Source organism: Canis lupus, chromosome 20 (assembly GCF_048164855.1).
Source record: "Canis lupus baileyi chromosome 20, mCanLup2.hap1, whole genome shotgun sequence".
Classification (NCBI taxonomy): Eukaryota; Metazoa; Chordata; class Mammalia; order Carnivora; family Canidae; genus Canis; species Canis lupus.
In genome coordinates, this window is record NC_132857.1 from 22284445 (window position 1) to 22303511 (window position 19067).

A 19067-nucleotide genomic window follows, 5' to 3' on the forward strand; every position below is an offset into this window, starting at 1 on the left:
TAACATTTATTACAATTAAAAATTTGCATTTATTGCTGCAGTGATTAGATTAATGCTCATCTTCTGGAATTTACCTAGGATTAGAGTATACTGCATGTTCACTACTCTGTGCTTAGCATTCAGTACTAACTACATCTGGTACGGATACTGAGAATTGGACAACGGGAGCTAGGTTATTGTGAGGCAAGTTTTCTGTACAGGTTGGAGGAGTTCCAAAATACCAGTGGTAGGAATTTGCTAAGGGCAGAAAGTGAGACCTGGGAAGAGTTACTTTGTAATGCAGTGAACCAAAAAAGATGCCTTGTTCTGTATTGCAGATTGGTTATACAAGTGTTCAGTTCAGAAACTGGTGGTATTCATCTCAAATATTGAAAGCGGTGAAGTCCTTGAAAGGTGGAAGTTTGATATTGAGTGCGACAAGACTTCAAAAGATGACAGGTAAGTATGAATTAAACTGCTTCCACTTTCATAGATTTTTTTTCCAAAACTTGTTTTCTTGACTCAATGAATTCTAACTATATTGAACTAGTTTCGTATAAGGTAGTTTGTTTCTAACTATGTTAGATCTCCCGTGGAGAAGAATAAGACTCACAAACTGTGCTCACAAAAGAGTCGTGCCTATTATGGACTTGTATAGTGTACTTTTAACATAACTGCCCTTAGTCTAAAATCCATAAATTTCACCCTTTAGTATTTATGGTGCTATATGTAAGCTACACATGATGTATTAGGTGGGCCATTTAATGGATTGTGTCAAGGTACTTTTAACCATGAAGTATTATCCTAGATTTTCTCCTAGCTTGATATGCAGCTCTACTGTATTTCATTTAACGCTATAAACTTCCTAAGACACTCTGAACTGAAGTTCTTAGATCCTCTGGATGGGAAATGCCCCCTCATTATATGCTAATTCTTAGCATTGTCCCAGGCATGCTTACCTGTAAACTCAGAACTCTCTCTCATAATGAAATGTAGTTTGTTCCTGAAGCCTTTGGTCTGTTTTAGAAAATGTTTATTTTTTTTTTTTAGTAAATTTATTTTTTATTGGTTTTCAATTTACCAACATACAGAATAACACCCAGTGCTCATGCCGTCAAGTGCCCCCCTCAGTGCCCACCACCCAGTCACCCCCACCCCCACCCTCCTCCCCTGCCACCACCCCTAGTTCGTTTCCCAGAGTTAGGAGTATGTATGTTCCGTCTCCCTTTCTGATATTTCCCACACATTTCTTCTCCCTTCCCTTATATTCCCTTTCACTATTATTTATATTCCCCAAATGAATGAGAACATACAATGTTTGTCCTTCTCCGACTGACTTATACTGCACTCAGCATAATACCCTGCAGTTCCATCCACGTTAAGCAAATGGTGGGTATTTGTCATTTCTAATGGCTGAGTAATGTTCCATTGTATACATAAACCACATCTTCTTTATCCATTCATCTTTCGATGGACACCGAGGCTCCTTCCACAGTTTGGCTATTGTGGACATTGCTTCCAGAAACATCCGGGTGCAGGTGGGTGCAGGTGTCCCGGCGTTTCATTGCTTCTGCATCTCTGAAGTAAATCCCCAGAGGTGCAATTGCTGGGTCATAGGGCAGGTCTATTTCTAACTCTTTGAGGAACCTCCACACAGTTTTCCAGAGTGGCTGCACCAGTTCACATTCCCACCAACAGTGTAAGAGGGTTGCCTTTTCTCCGCATCATCTCCAACATTTGTGGTTTCCTGCCTTGTTAATTTTCCCAACTCTCATGGTGTAAGGTGGTATCTCATTGTGGTTTTGGTTTGTATTTCCCTGATGGCAAGTGATGCAGAGCATTTTCTCATGTGGGTGTTGGCCATGTCTATGTCTTCCTCTGTGAGATTTCCCTTCATGTCTTTTGCCCATTTCATGATTGGATTGTATGTTTCTTTGGTGTTGAGTTTAAGAAGTTCTTTATAGATCTTGGATGCTAACCCTTTTCATCTGATATGTCATTTGCAAATATCTTCTCCCATTCTGTAAGTTGTCTTGTAGTTTTGTTGACTGAATCCTTTGCTGTGCAAAAGCTTCTTATCTTGATGAAGTCCCAATAGTTCATTTTTGCTTTTGTTTCTTTTGCCTTCATGGATGTATCTTGCAAGAAGTTATTGTGGCCGAGTTCAAAAAGGGTGTTGCCTGTGTTCTACTCTAGGATTTTGATGGAATCTTGTCTCACATTTAGATCTTTCATCCATTTTGAGTTTATCTTTGTGTGTGGTGAAAGAGAGTGGTCTAGTTTCATTCCTCTGCATGTGGATGTCCAATTTTCCCAGCACCATTTATTAAAGAGACTTTCTTCCAATGGATAATCTTTCCTCCTTTATCGAATATTAGTTGACCATAAAGTTCAGGGTCCATTTCTGGGTTCTCTATTCTGTTCCATTGATCTATGTGTCTGTTTTTGTGCTGGTACCACACTGTCTTGATGACCACAGCTTTGTAGCATAACCTGAAATCTGGCATTGTGATGCCCCCAGATATGGTTTTCTTTTTTAAAATTCCCCTGGCTATTTGGGGTCTTTTCTGATTCCACACAAATCTTAAAATAATTTGTTCTCTCTGAAGAAAGTCCATGGTATTTTGATAGGGATGCATTAAACATGTACATTGCTCTGGGTAACATTGACATTTTCACAATCTTAATTCTGCCAATCCATGAGCATGGAATATTTTTCCATCTCTTTGTGTCTTCCTCAATTTCTTTCACAAGTGTTCTATAGTTTTTAGGGTATAGTTCCTTTACCTCTTTGGTTAGGTTTCTTCCTAGGTATCTTATGCTTTTGGGTGCAATTGTAAATGGGATGGACTCTTTAATTTCTCTTTCTTCAGTCTCATTGTTAGTGTATAGAAATGCCATTGATTTCTGGGCATTGATTTTGTATCCTGCCACACTGCCAAATTGCTATATGAGTTCTAGCAATCTTGGGGTGGAGGCTTTTGGGTTTTCTATGTAGAGTATCATGTCATCGGCGAAGAGGGAGAGTTTGACTTCTTCTTTGTCAATTTGAATGCCTTTAATGCCTTTTTTTTTGTCTGATTGCTGAGGCTAGGACTTCCAGTACTATGTTGAATAGCAGTGGTGAGAGTGGACATCCCTGTCTTGTTCCTGATCTTAGGGGAAAGGCTCCCAGTGCTTCCCCATGGAGAATGATATTTGCTGTGGGCTTTAGGTAGATGGCTTTTAAGATGTTGAAGAATGTTCCCTCTATCCCTACACTCTGAAGAGTTTTGATCAGGAATGGATGCTGTATTTTGTCAAATCCTTTCTCTGCATCTAATGGGAGGATCCTATGGTTCTTGGTTTTTCTCTTGCTGATATGATGGATCACATTGTTTGTTTTATGAGTATTGAACCAGCCTTCTGTCCCGGGGATAAATCGTACATGGTCATGGTGAATAATTTTCTTAATGTGTTGTTGGAACCTATTGGCTAGTATCTTCTTGAGAATTTTTGCATCCATATTCATCAGGGATATTGGTCTGTAATTCTCCTTTTGGTGGGGTCTTTGTCTGGTTTTGGAATTAAGGTGATGCTGGCCTCATAGAAAGAATTTGGAAGTACTCCATCTCTTTCTATCTTTCCAAACAGCTTTAGTAGAATAGGTGTGGTTTCTTCTTTAAACGTTTGATAGAATTCCCCTGGGAAGCCATCTGGCCCTGGACTTTTGTGTCTTGAGGGGTTTTTGATGACTGCTTCAATTTCCTCCCTGGTTATTGGCCTGTTTAGGTTTTCTATTTCTTCCTGTTCCAGTTTTGGTAGTTTGTGGCTTTCCAGGAATGTGTCCATTTCTTCTAGATTGCCTAATTTATTGGCCTATAGCTGTTCGTAATATGTTTTTAAAATCGTTTGTATTTCCTTGGTGTTGGTAGTGATCTCTCCTTTCTCATTCATGACTTTCTTAATTTGAGTCTTCTCTATCTTCTTTTTAATAAGGTTGGCTAACGGTTTATCTATCTTATTAATTCTTTCATAGAACCAACTCCTGTTTATGTTGATCTGTTCCACAGTTCTTTTGGTCTTGATTTCGTTGAGTTCTGCTCGAATCTTTCTTAACTCTCTTCTTTTTTTTTTTTTTTTAATTTATTTATTTATGATAGTCACAGAGAGAGAGAGAGAGAGAGGCAGAGACACAGGCAGAGGGAGAAGCAGGCTCCATGCACCGGGAGCCCGACATGGGATTCGATCCCGGGTCTCCAGGACCGCGCCCTGGGCCAAAGGCAGGCGCCAAACCGCTGCGCCACCCAGGGATCCCCTTAACTCTCTTCTTCTACTGGGTGTAGGATCTATTTGCTGTTTCTTCTCTAGCTCCTTTATGTGTAAGGTTAGCTTTTATATTTGAGATCTTTCCAGTTTTTGAGTGGATGCTTGTATTGCGATGTATTTGCCCCTTAGGACTGCTTTTGCTGCATCCCAATGATTTTGAATGGTTGTACCTTCATTCTCATTAGTTGCCATGAATCTTTTTAATTCTTCCTTAATTTCCTGGTTGACCCTTTCATCTTTTAGCAAGATGATCCTTAACCTCCACGTGTTTGAAGGCCTTCCAAACTTCTTGTTGTGATTTAGTTCTAATATCAAGGCATTATGGTCTGAGAATATGCAGGGGACGATCCCAGTATTTTGGTATCGGTTCAAGCCCCATTTGTGACCCAGGATGTGGTCTATTCTGGAGAAAGTTCCATGTGCACTTGAGAAGAATGTGTATTCAGTTGAGTTTGGATGTAAAGTTCTGTAGATACCTGAAGTCCATCTGGTCCAGTGTATCATTTAAAGCTCTTGTTTCTTTGGAGATTTTGTGCTTAGAAGACCTATCCAGTGCAGAAAGCCTTAAATCGAAGTCACCAAGTAGAAGTGTATTATTATCTAAATATGTCTTAATTTTGGTTATTAATTGATTGATATATTTGTCAGCTCCCACATTCAGGGCATATATATTGAGGATTGTTAAGTCCTCTTGTTGGATAGATACTTTAAGTATGATATAGTGTCCCTCTTCATCTCTTACTACAGTCTTTGGGGTAAAGTTCAGTTTATCTGATATAAGGATGGCTACCACTACTTTCTTTTGAGGACCATTTGAATGGTAAATGGTTCTCCAACCTTTTGTTTTCAGGCTGTAAGTGTCCTTCTGTCTAAGATGAGTCTCTTGTAGACAGAAAATAGATGGGTCCTGCTTTTTTATCCAGTCTGAAACCCTGCACCTTTTGATGGGGTCATTAAGCCCGTTCACATTCAGAGTTACTATTGACAGGTAGGAGTTTAGTGTCATCATGATATCTATTCAGTCCTTTTTTTGTGGATTGTTCCACTGAACTTCTTCTTAAAGGGAAATTTTAAGAGTCCCCCTTAAAATTTCTTGCAGAGCTGGTTTGGAGGTCACATATTCTTTCAGTTCCTGCCTGTCTTGGAAGGTCTTTATCTCTCCTTTTATTCTGAATTAGAGCCTTGCTGGATAAAGTATTCTTGGTTGCATGTTCTTCTCATTTAGGACCCTGAATATATCCTGCCAGCCCTTTCTAGCCTACCAGGTCTCTGTGGAGAGGTCTGCTGTAACCCTAATACTCCTCCCCATAAAATTCAGGGAATTCTTGTCTCTTGCTGCTTTAAGGATCTTCTCTTTATCTTTGGAATTTGCAAGCTTCACTACTAAATGTCGAGGTGTTGAGCAGTTTTTATTGATTTTAGGGGGGGAACACTCTATCTCCTGGATCAGAAGGCCTGTTTCCCTTCTCAGATTAGGAAAGTTTTCAGCTAGGATTTGTTAAAATACATATTCTGGCCCTCCGGCCCTTTCGGCGCACTTGGGAAACCCAATTAAATGTAGGTTTTTCTTCCTCAGTCTGTCGTTTATTTCTCTTAATCTATCTTCATGGTCTTTTAATTGTTTGTCTCTTTTTCCCTCAGTTTCTCTCTTTCCCATCAACTTGTCTTCTATGTCTCCCTCTCATTCTTCTGCCTCATGAACCCTCGTTGTGTGGACTTCTAGTTTGGATTGCACCTCATTCAATTGATTTTTAATTTCTGCCTGATTATATCTAAATATTGCAGTCATGAAGTCTCTTGAGTCCTTTATGCTTTTTTCTAGCCCCCAGTAGGTTTATAATAGTGCTTCTGAATTTCCTTTCTGACATTGAATTGTAATCCAGATTTTGTAACTCTGTGGGACAGAGGACTGTTTCTGATTCTTTCTTTTGAGTTGAGGATTTCTTTCTAGTCATTTTGCTCAGTGCAGAGTGGCCAAAAACAAGTTGTATTGGGAAAAGGAGAAAAAGAGAGGAGAGAAAGAAGGAAAGAAAAGAGAAAAAGAAATAAGAAAAAAGGAAGTAAAAAAGAAGAAACAGAGATAGAAAAATAAAGAAAGGAAAAAGAAGGGCAGGGTAAGCAAACAGAAATCAAAAAGCAAAAAAAAAAAAACAAAAACAAAAACAAAACACAGGGGAGTATCTTCTGTTTCTGTACTTTAATTCCCTTGACATCCCCTGGAATTTGTCCGTCTAGTTGGTCTTCTGGGGGACGGGCCTGTTGTGCTGATTTTCAGGTGTTAGCACTTGGGGGAGCTGCTCTGCCCCCTGCCTGGTGCAGGGCTCAGTGGGGATTGTTTACCCCTTGAGGCTCCAGAGGGAACAACTGCAGTGGTGGCGGCCAGCTCTGGAGCCCTGGAGTCAGCTCCCGCAGTAACTACAGAGCTCTCCATCTGTAGGGGCCTGGATGCTCCAGGGGCATGGCCGCTATCTGCTCAGTTCGGGGCAGGAGCGTCCTTCCCGTCCTGGGCCCTCCTGGCCTCTGCCTGTCCTTGGGGGAGGCCGGATCCTGGGATGTTTCCCTGGCGCCCTGTGCTCCCGGGCCTGCGCTGTTGGATTTGCGCTCCACCGCATAGCCACCTCTCCGCAGAGCTGCCGTCTGAGCCCCTCTGAGCTGCTCCTGGGTCCAGCGGTGCCACGCTGCAGCCCTTTAGGGAGCTCAGCGCACTCTCCCCTGGGCACAGTTGCTCTGTTAGTGTCTCAGGGAGCCTGAGGGCATCCCCACTTTTCTGCGGTCCTGCTCCAACTCCCTGCGAGGCCTTTCCGCCCAGGAAGATTGGTGAAGCTCCTGCTTCTCGGGGCCTGGGGTCTCCTGTCCTGGGGACACTCACCCCGGCCTTAGCCCGGCTCCTAGTGGGGCCCCTCCCCCTCGGATGCCTTTTGTTTCTTTTTTTTTTTATGATAGGCACACAGTGAGAGAGAGAGAGGCAGAGACACAGGCAGAGGGAGAAGCAGGCTCCATGCACTGGGAGCCCGACGTGGGATTCGATCCCAGATCTCCAGGATCGCGCCCTGAGCCAAAGGCAGGCGCTAAACCGCTGCGCCACCCAGGGATCCCGCCTTTTGTTTCTTTAGTTCTTTTTGCCCCATCTTCCTACCTTGATTGAAGCATGAACCTTCTCACTGTAGCATTTCAGCTATTCTCTCTTTAAATCTCAGGCCGAATTCATAGATTTTCAGGATGATTTGAAGATTATCTAAGTAATTGGTGGGGACAGGTGATTTGGGGTCCCTCCTCTTCCGCCATCTTGCCCCTCCCCTAGAAAATGTTTAATTATAAATACACCTTGATATAACATCTTCTTTGAAGCACTACAGAATTAGACATTTAGGTATTCCTAAAAATACCAAAATGATTATGCCAATTAAAGATCTTAGATACTAATTGTTATCTTTATTTTACAATATGCTGAATGTTTCTTGACTTGAAGCACTCTGCAGGTTTTCTGGTCATCTGTTATTTAATGACCTGATACTAAGATCAGCCTTAATAACTGGAATAATAAATGAAATTATAATTGTTTTTTTAAAAACTCGTTTGGAATGCATTACTTAATTTGAGTTTTGAAGCATTTAATCAAACAAATAATCTTACCAGTGTTTTAAATAACTTGTTAAAACTTAAAATGAATCAAATCAGTTAGTTTCTTTGGTAGCACACCCAGAGAAATGTCTCAGAAGGCCATCCAGGATGAGATCCTCTCCATAATCCGACAGATCACAGTTACCGTGACGTTTCTGCCCTTGTTGGAAGTCTCTTGTAAGTATTATATGACTTCACGTTGGTTCAGATTTCTTGTGGAAAGACTAAGGTATTACTTTAAGAATTAACCGTTTTGTTGAATTTTTTCTTAATTATCCATGTCATGGTATATAAGTGAGAAAAACGTCATGAATCTAAGGCAATGCTGGTTGTGTTTTTTTTTTTAATTTTTTTTTTATTTATGATAGTCACAGAGAGAAGGAGAGAGAGGCAGAGACAAAGGCAGAGGGAGAAGCAGGCTCCATGCACCGGGAGCCTGATGTGGGATTCGATCCCGGGTCCAGGATCGCGCCCTGGGCCAAAGGCAGGCGCCAAACCGCTGCACCACCCAGGGATCCCCTGGTTGTGTTTTATTTACAAGTGCTGAATAGGGAAAGAATGAAAGTTTTCTACAGTACTCCTGAATATTTAGATTTAATTTCTTCCATTACTTTTATTTTATACACATTTCCTTGTATATAATTAAGACTTAGGTATAACTGTGTCTTTCTTTTCTAGCTTAGTTACTCCTTCATTAATCAGATATACCCTAAATGCCTACTGTATGCCTAACACGGTTCTGGGCATTGGGATACAGCAGTCACAGAACCAAGATGTTCTTTTTCTCTGGCTTAGATTCATGCTGTCTCGTGATTAATTATATACTTTCTGCAAATATCTTTAGTGGCTCTTTGAAGAAAAAAAAATCAAGTTTTTCATTAAGTAAAAGGGAGTACAGTATTTTCTGTACTAAAATTTCCATTGAAGAAAAGCAATTAGCTAATATAACTGATTAGAGATCAAGCTAAACTAGCTTTTCTGACATGATAGCTGGCTCACATGTGAGGGAGACAGGAAGGATAGTTGTACCTTTCAAAAAATAATTGTACTTTAATGATCTTATCCAATTTAGGTTCATTTGACCTACTGATTTATACAGACAAGGATTTGGTTGTACTTGAAAAATGGGAAGAGTCAGGACCACAGTTTGTTACCAATTCTGAGTAAGTCCGTCTTCGTTCATTTAGTACTACTATCCACAAAGTAAATAGCATGGTGGCCTATAAAATTCCCACCAGTGACTGAGGATGAGATAAGGACAGTGATGTACTTGTAGTTCTCAGATGCGGTTTTCCTGAAACCAAGTCAACTATAGTTGATAAATTTTGTATCACTGGTTAATTTTTAGACTGGGAAAACTTAACATTCTACATCTATTGAACTGTGCATAATTGTCCAATTTTTTCTACCTGTATAACTTTATACAGGGTTGACATAAATTATTGCACATTGTTCAAAAGGGAACTAGCAGATCACATCAGCATTGTTGTCAATTCCTTGAAAGTGGTAACTGTAGATGGATAACTTTTGCCATAAAACTAAATGCCTTCTTAAATCAGACCTTTTGGTCAAGGACTTTGACTCTGGAATATAGGTAGGAAGATATTAAATGTAAAATACAGCAACAGAAGTCTGAATATTGAGAGTGTTTGTTTAGATTCTGAAATTATCTAACGATAACTTGCAAGTAATGAAACATTGCTCATAATAGGTCTCTGCCATTTATTTTATTTGTATATTTTCCATATTGAAAACATTTCCAATGATTTGATTTTAATTTGTTGTAGAACTCGAACCTACAAAGCTACGTATATTGCCACTGTTTAAATTCCTGTGATACAGAACTCTTAATTTTTTTTATGTTTTCTAAAATCAAGCTTTAAATGATGATGAAATAAAGTTAAATATGTATGTTTAAAATTTGTCTTAAAATATGTTTATATTGGTGTGGTATTAACACATACAATAGAATGGATTCAGTATAGCAAATAATATCTTGTGCTTACTGAGGCCTAAGGATACAAACTTGAATAAATCTGGAGGTACTTTCAATTTAATGAACAAGCTTTGATTATATCTCTTTAATCTTATAACCTTAGACTTAAAATAAGCATCATTCTCTGTAAAAAATAATAGATGTCATTGGAATTAATTCATTTTAGCATGTAGTGTACTGGAGAACTTTTCTATCCTCTTAGCCTTATTGCCAGCCTAGTTTTCCTTATTTTTTAAGGGTCAGTTTAAGGCAAACTTCTGACGTCTTTTCTCATCTCTATTCTAAATGTTACCTTGTTTTGTAATTAAGTGCTTAGTATCAGACACCGTTCTAAGCTTTTTATATGATTTAACTCATTAACCTTCACTATAAAGTAAAAACACATGGCCTGTATCACTCATTCAGAAATTACAAAGTGAGCACCTGTTAAAGTGCCAAGTATTAGGATGAATGAAATAAAGTCCTGGTCTTTCTAAAGCGTGAGATATGGAGAGGAAAATAGATGGCAATCTTCCAGGCAGTTACTACACAGGTTTATCTCATTATGTATTTGTCTTTGTTTTTTCACCTGAGTAATCTAATCTCTTTGATCCAGTTGCCTGCTTGTTAAGAATAAAGGGCAATTCTCTCATTGCAAGACAAATAAGTGCCAGTAATTGATGACAGGTATCGTGAATGCTATTGTGAAAGCCCATTGCCTTGAGAATTGTTGAAGCTATCTAATTGAGGTCCACCCACATGTGTCCTTTTCCTGAATAAGAAAAGTAGTTCTAGGGATCCCTGGGTGGCGCAGCGGTTTAGCGCCTGCCTTTGGCCCAGGGCGTGATCCTGGAGACCCGGGATCGAATCCCACGTCGGGCTCCCGGTGCATGGAGCCTGCTTCTCCCTCTGCCTTTGTCTCTGCCTCTCTCTCTCTCTGTGTGTGACTATCATAAATAAATAAAAAAAATAAAGTAGTTCTGCAGAAATGAAAATGATGTTGAATTAAGGTATGGTCAAGAGTCTGGTTTTCCAAACATGAGGTATGTTACAAAGTGAACACTAGTAAGATTAAAACATTTAAATACTGGGCTGTTTGTAACCTCTAAACATGAAACATTAGGTTGAGAAGGAAAACAGAACTGGAAGTTCAGTAAAAATATGAAGAGTTAACAATTCTGGTCCTACTTTTGGGACAAAAGTTTGAAATTCTTTTTAGAAAGCAGTAACTGCTTTAGGAAACACTAAATGACTCTGCTAAATAACCAGAAATAATGTGGTCATTCCCTGAAAAATGTTCACCAGTAGCAACTTTCTTAATAGGTCACGGATAATACTTTAATTTCTGTCAGTTGTTTTTATTCATCAAATTAAACTGTCCTAATATTGCCACTTATACTTTGTGGCTTATAACACTACTGACTCCTACTAGTACATCTATTAGAGTTGAGTGGGAGCCAAGCTACAAGCTTTATTGGCAAAGCTCAATCGGAAAAGCTTTGGCCTATGGCTCCAACTAAACTTGTCCTGCCCTCTTTTCCTATACCTTGAAGTCCACCTTAAGAGGAAGATATTTATTTATTTATTTTTTTAAGAGGAAGATATTTAAACCAACAGATGCAAGAATTGCGAATGACCTATGAACAGTGGGTATTATGTGTAATTGATGAATCACTAAATTATACTCCTGAAACCAATATTACACTATATGTTAACTAAAATTTAAATAAATGTTTGGAAGAAAAAAAGAGCCCTACATGACTTCCACACCATGTTATACAGAGAAACCAAGATTCTAAGAGAGCCTGATGGGCCTGCCCTGGACTCTTGACTCAGTTTTGCTTACCATAGGTGGAGGAATGGAAACATGTTCCGACTGGGCCTATCAGGGTCTGAAATAGAGCCCCAGAAGGGACTGAACCACACGTCTCCAGGATTCTTCTCCCAGTGTCATCAATTGGAGAGAGGAGTCAAGCCTCCATGGGAATTCACACAGAGGTGTGTAATAGTCTCATGTATTAATTGGCTTTTACACAAACAACCATAGAATAACAATTTTTTCCCTGTAAGTCTGTGGGTTATCTGGAGTGCTTGTCTTCTTCTCCTGCAAATCTGCAGGGCACGTGTCTCCTTCTATCATTGAAGGGGCAATGCCTCACCAGGACTGCTAAAGCTTATCTTCAGAACTTTCACACTGACATTTTTGCCCATATTCCACTGATGCAGGTAAGTCTTAAGGCTAAGCCAAACTTCAATGGGGCCAGAAAGTACACTCTTCTCATGGACTTGGGGAGAGGGCTGTGTGAAAATCTGATGAAAGTGATAGTATAAAAAAAAAAAAAAAAAAGAAAGTGATAGTATAAAGGAAAGATCAGGATACCTAAATAATGCTACACTGTAACTCATTTTCCACCAGATGTCATTAATGCTACAATATTCAAATTAAGGTGAACTTTTAACTTTAATGTTCAGCCTTTCCTATTGGAAATTAACTTTGGGATTTCTGGCTACAAAGATATAAAGACATCAGAGGAAGAAAACATAGCACCTGTATTTGTTAGGTAAATTCATTTAATTTTCCTGCTTTAGTGCACAAGTAGAATTGCAGGATCAATGGACACACAAACAGCTCTACATTTTTTAAACTTTAGATGGTCTCTTCTGTCCATGATCAAGAAGCTCATTTGGCTCCTCAGCAAGCTCATCAAGAGCAGTGTTTCTTCACCTTTCCTAATGGCTCCTACCCTTTTACATCCTTTTAGCAATTGAATGTCCATAACACATTACTTTCCATTTACTGTACTTTACAAAGCTCCAGGTTTCTTTTTTTTTTTTTTTTTTTAATTTTATTTATTTATGATAGTCACACAGAGAGAGAGAGAGGCAGAGACACAGGCAGAGGGACAAGCAGGCTCCATGCACCGGGAGCCCGACGTGGGATTCGATCCCGGGTCTCCAGGATCGTGCTCTGGGCCAAAGGCAGGCGCCAAACCGCTGTGCCACCCAGGGATCCCAAGCTCCAGGTTTCTTTGGGAGCATTGTAATTACACTGTCCTCAGATGACTTTAACCAATTAATGGCAGGAACCAAAAGACAGAAGACTTAATCCTGTAACTTATCTATATCGTTCAAAGAATAAATCAAGTGTGAACTTGTGAGCTGTGGTGCAACACTTTCCCAACCAGTCAAAAGAATTGTTTATTAAATAGCCTTTTACTCTTTAGGGAATTAATTTTTGGCTAAAGTTGTAAATAATATCTTCATCTTTTTATTAAATATGTAAAGTTCTGTTTTAATTAATTTTTGTTCAGTGTAACCATGATAAAAACTTGGTGTTGGAATAACTATGGAATAGAAATGCTGCTAAATTTCAAATTTTATTAGTTACATCTTCTTAGAGCAGATCTTTATTTTTTATTTCTTTTTTTATTTATTTTTTACTGGAGTTCATTTTGCCAACATAGAGCATAACACCCAGTGCTCATGCCATCAAGTGCTCCCCTCAGTGCGTGTCACCTCGTCACCCCATCCCCCTACCCACCTCCCCTTCCACTACCCCTTGTTCATTTCCCAGAGTTAGGAGTCTCTAAGAGCAGCTCTTTAAAGATCTTTCCATTCTTCATGAATATGGCTTTGAAAGCCCGCAGCATTAACTGATGCTTATTTTAAAAAAATCTAGTTGGGAAAGCTACTTAATCTTCATTAGAGTTGACAATCCTCTTCCAATATGGCAAAAACATTGTAGCCTTAGCAAGAAAACTATTAGAAAAAGCTTAGAGAGGAAAATGTCAAGAGTTGACTCTCTGATTACACAAGTCAGTTTATGTTACCATTTCACCTACTTTTGTGCTCTTACCATTTGATCTATTTTTATACTAGAGAAACATTTCATTTATTTGTATAAAGTCCATTCATCTGCGTTTATCTGCACCATTTTGCTAGGCAAGCTTGTTTGCACAAAGGAACACATGAGATCAAAATCTTTATTGTTTTGGCATTTTATCTGTGCTAAAAAAAGCCTATGAGTATAAGCACGACCACACATACTCCACTATCCATGCAAGGGAAAGATCTCAAACCTCTTCAAAAACTATCTAGTTATGGATATACCCAGTGGATACCTAGACATGGATCTAAATTTCTTTCTGAACGGCAGTGTCACTGACTCACATACATTATTACTTAATCCTCACAAGAAATCTAGAGGGGTTATTGTTCCCATTTTACACGTATAAAACCTGAGACTCAGGAAGGCTAGGTAATTTGCTGAACTTCAGACATCCAGGGTCTAGCCCCAGGCCTAACCCTAAACCAATATTCTTTCTCATTGGTTTTCAGAAACTAGACAACAGCGGAAGGTGCCCTGCTCCAGCTGCAGGGACTCAGCCAGAAAGACTGGAATACTACATGACTCTACCTGCAAGTTGGGGAAGGAGAACTCAACACTATTTGAGTATTGAGTTGCATTCATTTTTTTAAAAACACTTTTTCAAAATAAGCTATCATTAAATTTTATATATACATAGTATTTTTGCTGTATAATAGCATCATGCATTTTCTTCCATCAATGTTTTCTTCTCTCATTCTTTCACTTGTTTTTGTAACTACATGCTGTGTTGGAATTTGCACTTCTTTACGGGTTGGAACCAGTTTGAGAAAGGGGAGACAGAAGGCAATTGAAATGTATGTTATCATCCAAATGATAGGGTTCCCTAGTAAAGCTGGGTAGAGGCTTAGACCTCATGCAAAAACAGGGTTTGCTACTGCATCTCCATAAACAAGCCATGGGATGGCCAGAAACTGCAGTTGTCCTCACTCAAGCCCACTCCAATAGGGGACCAAGAAACACTTTAAGTACAAAAGCTCTACACAGCTTCTATAGGTCTTAAAAAAGGTCTGTTCTACGTTGCTTGGGATGGTGTGAGAAAGTGAAGAGAGCGACCCCAAATCTCTTCTCCAACACCATGTTCTGTCATCAGGATTGGAGTCGAATCCTGAAGAGGGGAATAACGCGCATCCCTCTGAATGTTTGCCAGCTTTTTAATTTTTTAAATATATTACATTGTGGGTTCCACTGGCATCATGTGAGTTGTTTAAGTAGCATACTCACAGGCATATTTTTTTCAGTTTTAGTAATTATGTATGTATTTTCATCTGTAGTCAGAAAGATACCTGTTTTTTTTCCTAACATGTTTTAACACATATTACCCTGAGCAAAGATTGTAAAGTCCATGCTGAATACTTAAAAACATGTATTTGTAGAAAAGTCATGAAGGTGGTGTACACATGATGGAAGGCTGAGAAACAATGTCATAACCCTTTGTACTCAGGCATCAGAAGGGGACCAGGCAGCTGTCCCTCTCAGCCGAGTGGTGCATGCTCACAGTGCTGCTGTGCTCACACAGTCCCCAAGTCTGCTTCTCCCTACACAGAGTCCTTCTGGGACTTCTTGAAGGGCATTTTGCTTTTTGCCCATAAAAGACTAGCACCATGAGTCAGATAGTACTAAGCTGAAAGTTCACTCTCTAATTCTATTTCTTATCACTAATTATGCCCAGTCATGTTGTCCAAAATAGCTCACCAGACTTTATGATATGAATACAGAGAACTATATCCATATTAAAATGTCCCAAATTTGAACAATATGAAACTCATTTTTGTTACTCAACTTCCCCACAAACTAAATCCCCTTGCAAATAAAAGCTCTATGAGCTTTTATTTAAAGTCCAAATGCTCTCACTCTCCATTTTATACAATTGGCTCAGTGTCAGCCAGAGGCTTTTACTCAGAGCCAAGGTTCCTATAGCTGCAGCTGTGTCCTGGGATTTCACAGGAATGAGTATAGCTTCTTCAGCTTCTTCAAAGTTGCTTCAAATCTCTAATTAGTTCTAGTCTCCAAGGGGTCAGCAATCACAAAAGAAACTGTCCACTATAGAAGTTGTCACAAACAAAACTGTGGTACCCCACTTAAGTGACTATGTAATGTCACCTGACACTGCTATCAGAGCACAGCAGATAACTTAGTAGCACCTATGCTGGAGACAGCGAGGACCTGGTCTCAGTCTGGTGGCAAGCCAGCCAGCTGCACCAGCACTGAATCCACGGCCTGTGAATCTGTATGACTGAGCAGAAAGTGCCCATCAATAGTTGTGCTTCCACATGTTTAATATAGGTATTCCTTTGCTTTTGCTGTTGTTATTGTTTTGTTTTGGTGATGTGTCCCGGGTCTCCCATATATATTACCTACTTTCTCTCAGAGAGTGACATTTGAGACATTATTGCCTTCTTCAAAAATATAGATAGGTATTCTGGTTTCTTCATTTTTTTGTGTCTTGTGTCTCATGTTTTGGCTACTTTGGTACAAGATTGTGAGACCACAAGTCTAGAGAAAACCTCTACTCCCAAATTCTTCCAAGTCTGTTCTCTCTAGAACAGGGAAGTACACTCTCCTCTGTAAATGCATGAGGAATGGGATGATGAACATCACCCTACTCCCTTAGTACTATGTTTAACTTACTAGTATATGACGTTTCATTTATTCTGAAAATGATAATTGTCATCTCTTTTCCACAGACATTTCATTCCTACCTAGGCAGGTTGAGTTGGGCCAGGCAAAGCAGTAGTTGGCCAGAATCAAGATTCTAAGAAAATAAAATACTGTGATCACAGTAAGAGGCAATGACTCAGGATTAGTCTTTTGTCAAGAAGTAAAAGAAGCTTGAGGGATCCCTGGGTGGCGCAGCGGTTTGGCGCCTGCCTTTGGCCCAGGGCGCGATCCTGGAGATCCGGGATCGAATCCCACGTCAGGCTCCCGGTGCATGGAGCCTGCTTCTCCCTCTGCCTGTGTCTCTGCCTCTCTCTCTCACTGTGTGCCTATCATGAATAAATAAAAAAAAAAAAAAAGAAGTAAAAGAAGGATAACAAAGTTTAGCAAAACTTTAAGGAGATTCTAGATATCACAGATTAAAGTAGTCAAAAGTTAGTATTCCAAAGAGTTCCACCATTGAAAAGATAGAACCCAAGCACAAACCAAAAAGATTCCAAAAAAAAACTTAAATTCAGGACAGAAACTTTTCTAGTCTCTTTTATTCCTTCCTGCCTCCATAGGATCTGACTACTGGTGTGAGGAGAGAGATTGCAGATGGGAAGGAAGTGGTGCCAAGAGCTGCAGCTGCAAAAAGTTGAGTTGGTTTTGTTTCTTCTAACTTTTAAACTTAAAATTAATACATACACACGTTTTAAAAATCAAGCAGTAGAGAATGATACCAAGTGAAAAGTAAATTCTCAGCCTGAACTTGTTCCCCGACTCATTTCCAGCTCCCTGTTTTTAAGTATTTTCTGTTCTCCTGGTGGTTATCACAGTACCTCTGAAATATATGTTAATACTTGATTTCTCCTTTTATCTTGTTTATCAACTTTAGATAGCATCTATTGGAAGATGAGAAACTTATTTCTTTGATCCATCCATGTCTATGTTTTTCCAGTTACATTGCTTTGATATTTCTGGTGATTATCATTTTAAAGAGTATACTTAAACTCTATTTTGTTACATCAATTTTAGACAGTATATAATTGATTTCTTGCTATATAAATAAATAGGTGAGAAAAATCTGTGACATTATCTTCCATATCTCTCTGCTGCTTTAATATTCAGACTTCCATTGTTTCATATTATCAGTGTTACTATTAGTCAGATTCTCTTTTACAGTTGTTGTCTTCCAAGCTTTGTTTGTATGTTGATTCTACAAATTAAAATAGCATTTCCGTTATTCCAATGATTAAAATTACTCCTTACTGAAGGACTAAATAGCTCTAGTTACTGAGAAAAAAAGGGTAACCTTAGGTCAGGAAAACTGAAAGATGAATGTTCCAAGTGCCAAGGTCAAATGGGATTCCTTGAACTCAATCTTCAAGACTTTCTATTAAATTCAATTTGGTCGATGATACTTTTAATATACAAGAAATATTTATCTGCCTTTGTTCTTATTTCATAGCCACCTCTTTTTTGGCTTCTTGACTCTAAAGATGTTAGTTGGTTTTGTTTTCTTAATTTTTTTTCCATTCTCTTGTTTTCCTCAGGAGTCTACTGTTATAATATCTGTTCCACTTGCACCTTTTTTTTTTTTTTTTTGGTTTATTCTAAATTTTATGGGTCTTTTTCCCAAATATGCGAGTGATGAAAAAGGTTCATCAGCACTGGTAGCATGATTTTCTACTGTGGTATTAGACTTCTTTCTTGAATGAAAAGATGGATGGCAGGGTCTTTGTACACATAAGCTAGTAGTACTGTTTTAGGGTACATTTTGGTAGTTTGTTCATCATGTATCTTTTGAAAATTGACTTCTAAAAATATTAAATTAAAATATCATATCTTATTTACTTAGTTTTTTGGTGCATCTCAAATTTTGTGTGCCTGGTTTCACTCACTGCAGTATCTCTATCTGCTTTGGGACATGGACCTGGAAGGTTAAATGTAATTTCCAGATATGGTCAGTAGAGGGCAGCAAAGGGTAGTAGAGTGAACACTCAACTGCCAAGGCCTGGGCATCCCTTTTTTCCTTCTTTATAGAGATCAATTAGTGGTAGTAGAAAATTCAGAGTGCCAGAATCAGGATAGAGATTACTCATAATACTGATCCAGGATGGGTATCAAGCTTAGAAGGCAGTGGAAATGTTTAGCCACAAATTCATAGCCTGGTATCTATCAATGAGATGTGAACCACTGGACATTGGGAGGGGAATCATTAGGCTTTCACAGTCCTGACTCTTACTCCCAGCCTGTCTAAAACCTAAGATCTTGTTCTGTAAAGTCCCAGGAATCTCCTATCCACATTGAGAGCTTTGCAAATTTCCTGTCTGACAGTCAGTTCATGGTACTAGCAGTGGCTCTGGGATCCACAACCAGCCATTTCCGGGAGAAGAGACAGAGTGGGACATGGGCACCTTACGTAAACACTGACAATTGATGAAAACACTCACTTATGTTTAAGTTAAATAATTTGTGAGCCAACCTAAATGGGATGTGGCTTAAAATATATTTTCTTTCCTCTTCCAGGAGGGAAACATTCTTTAGGCAAGGAAATATTATAGGACTTTGAAATTAGACAAACTTGACTCTATGAATTATTAGGTATGTGGTTTTCAGTGCCTTAACTTTACTAAACTTCAGTTTTTCCAACTATAA

General features: G+C 39.0%; 1 protein-coding gene across 11 annotated transcripts in view; it reads left to right on the forward strand.

Annotated features, from left to right (window-relative positions):
* The window catches only part of LOC140611749 (uncharacterized), a 93381-nt gene that overhangs the window by 3627 nt on the left and 70687 nt on the right, over nt 1-19067 (forward strand). For 3 of the 11 annotated variants that reach the window (XM_072788584.1, XM_072788581.1, XM_072788591.1), the window contains exons 2-6: nt 318-438; nt 7970-8085; nt 11735-11881; nt 14222-14336; nt 16991-17063. In XM_072788584.1, the coding sequence (XP_072644685.1) occupies nt 11864-11881; nt 14222-14336; nt 16991-17063 (206 nt within the window). In that variant the 5' untranslated portion in view covers nt 318-438; nt 7970-8085; nt 11735-11863. Of the gene's footprint in view, nt 1-317; nt 439-7969; nt 8086-9074; nt 10571-10838; nt 10894-11734; nt 11882-14221; nt 19014-19067 lie in introns of those variants that run through there. The other 8 variants (XM_072788585.1, XM_072788583.1, XM_072788582.1 and 5 more) reach the window with 8 other exon arrangements.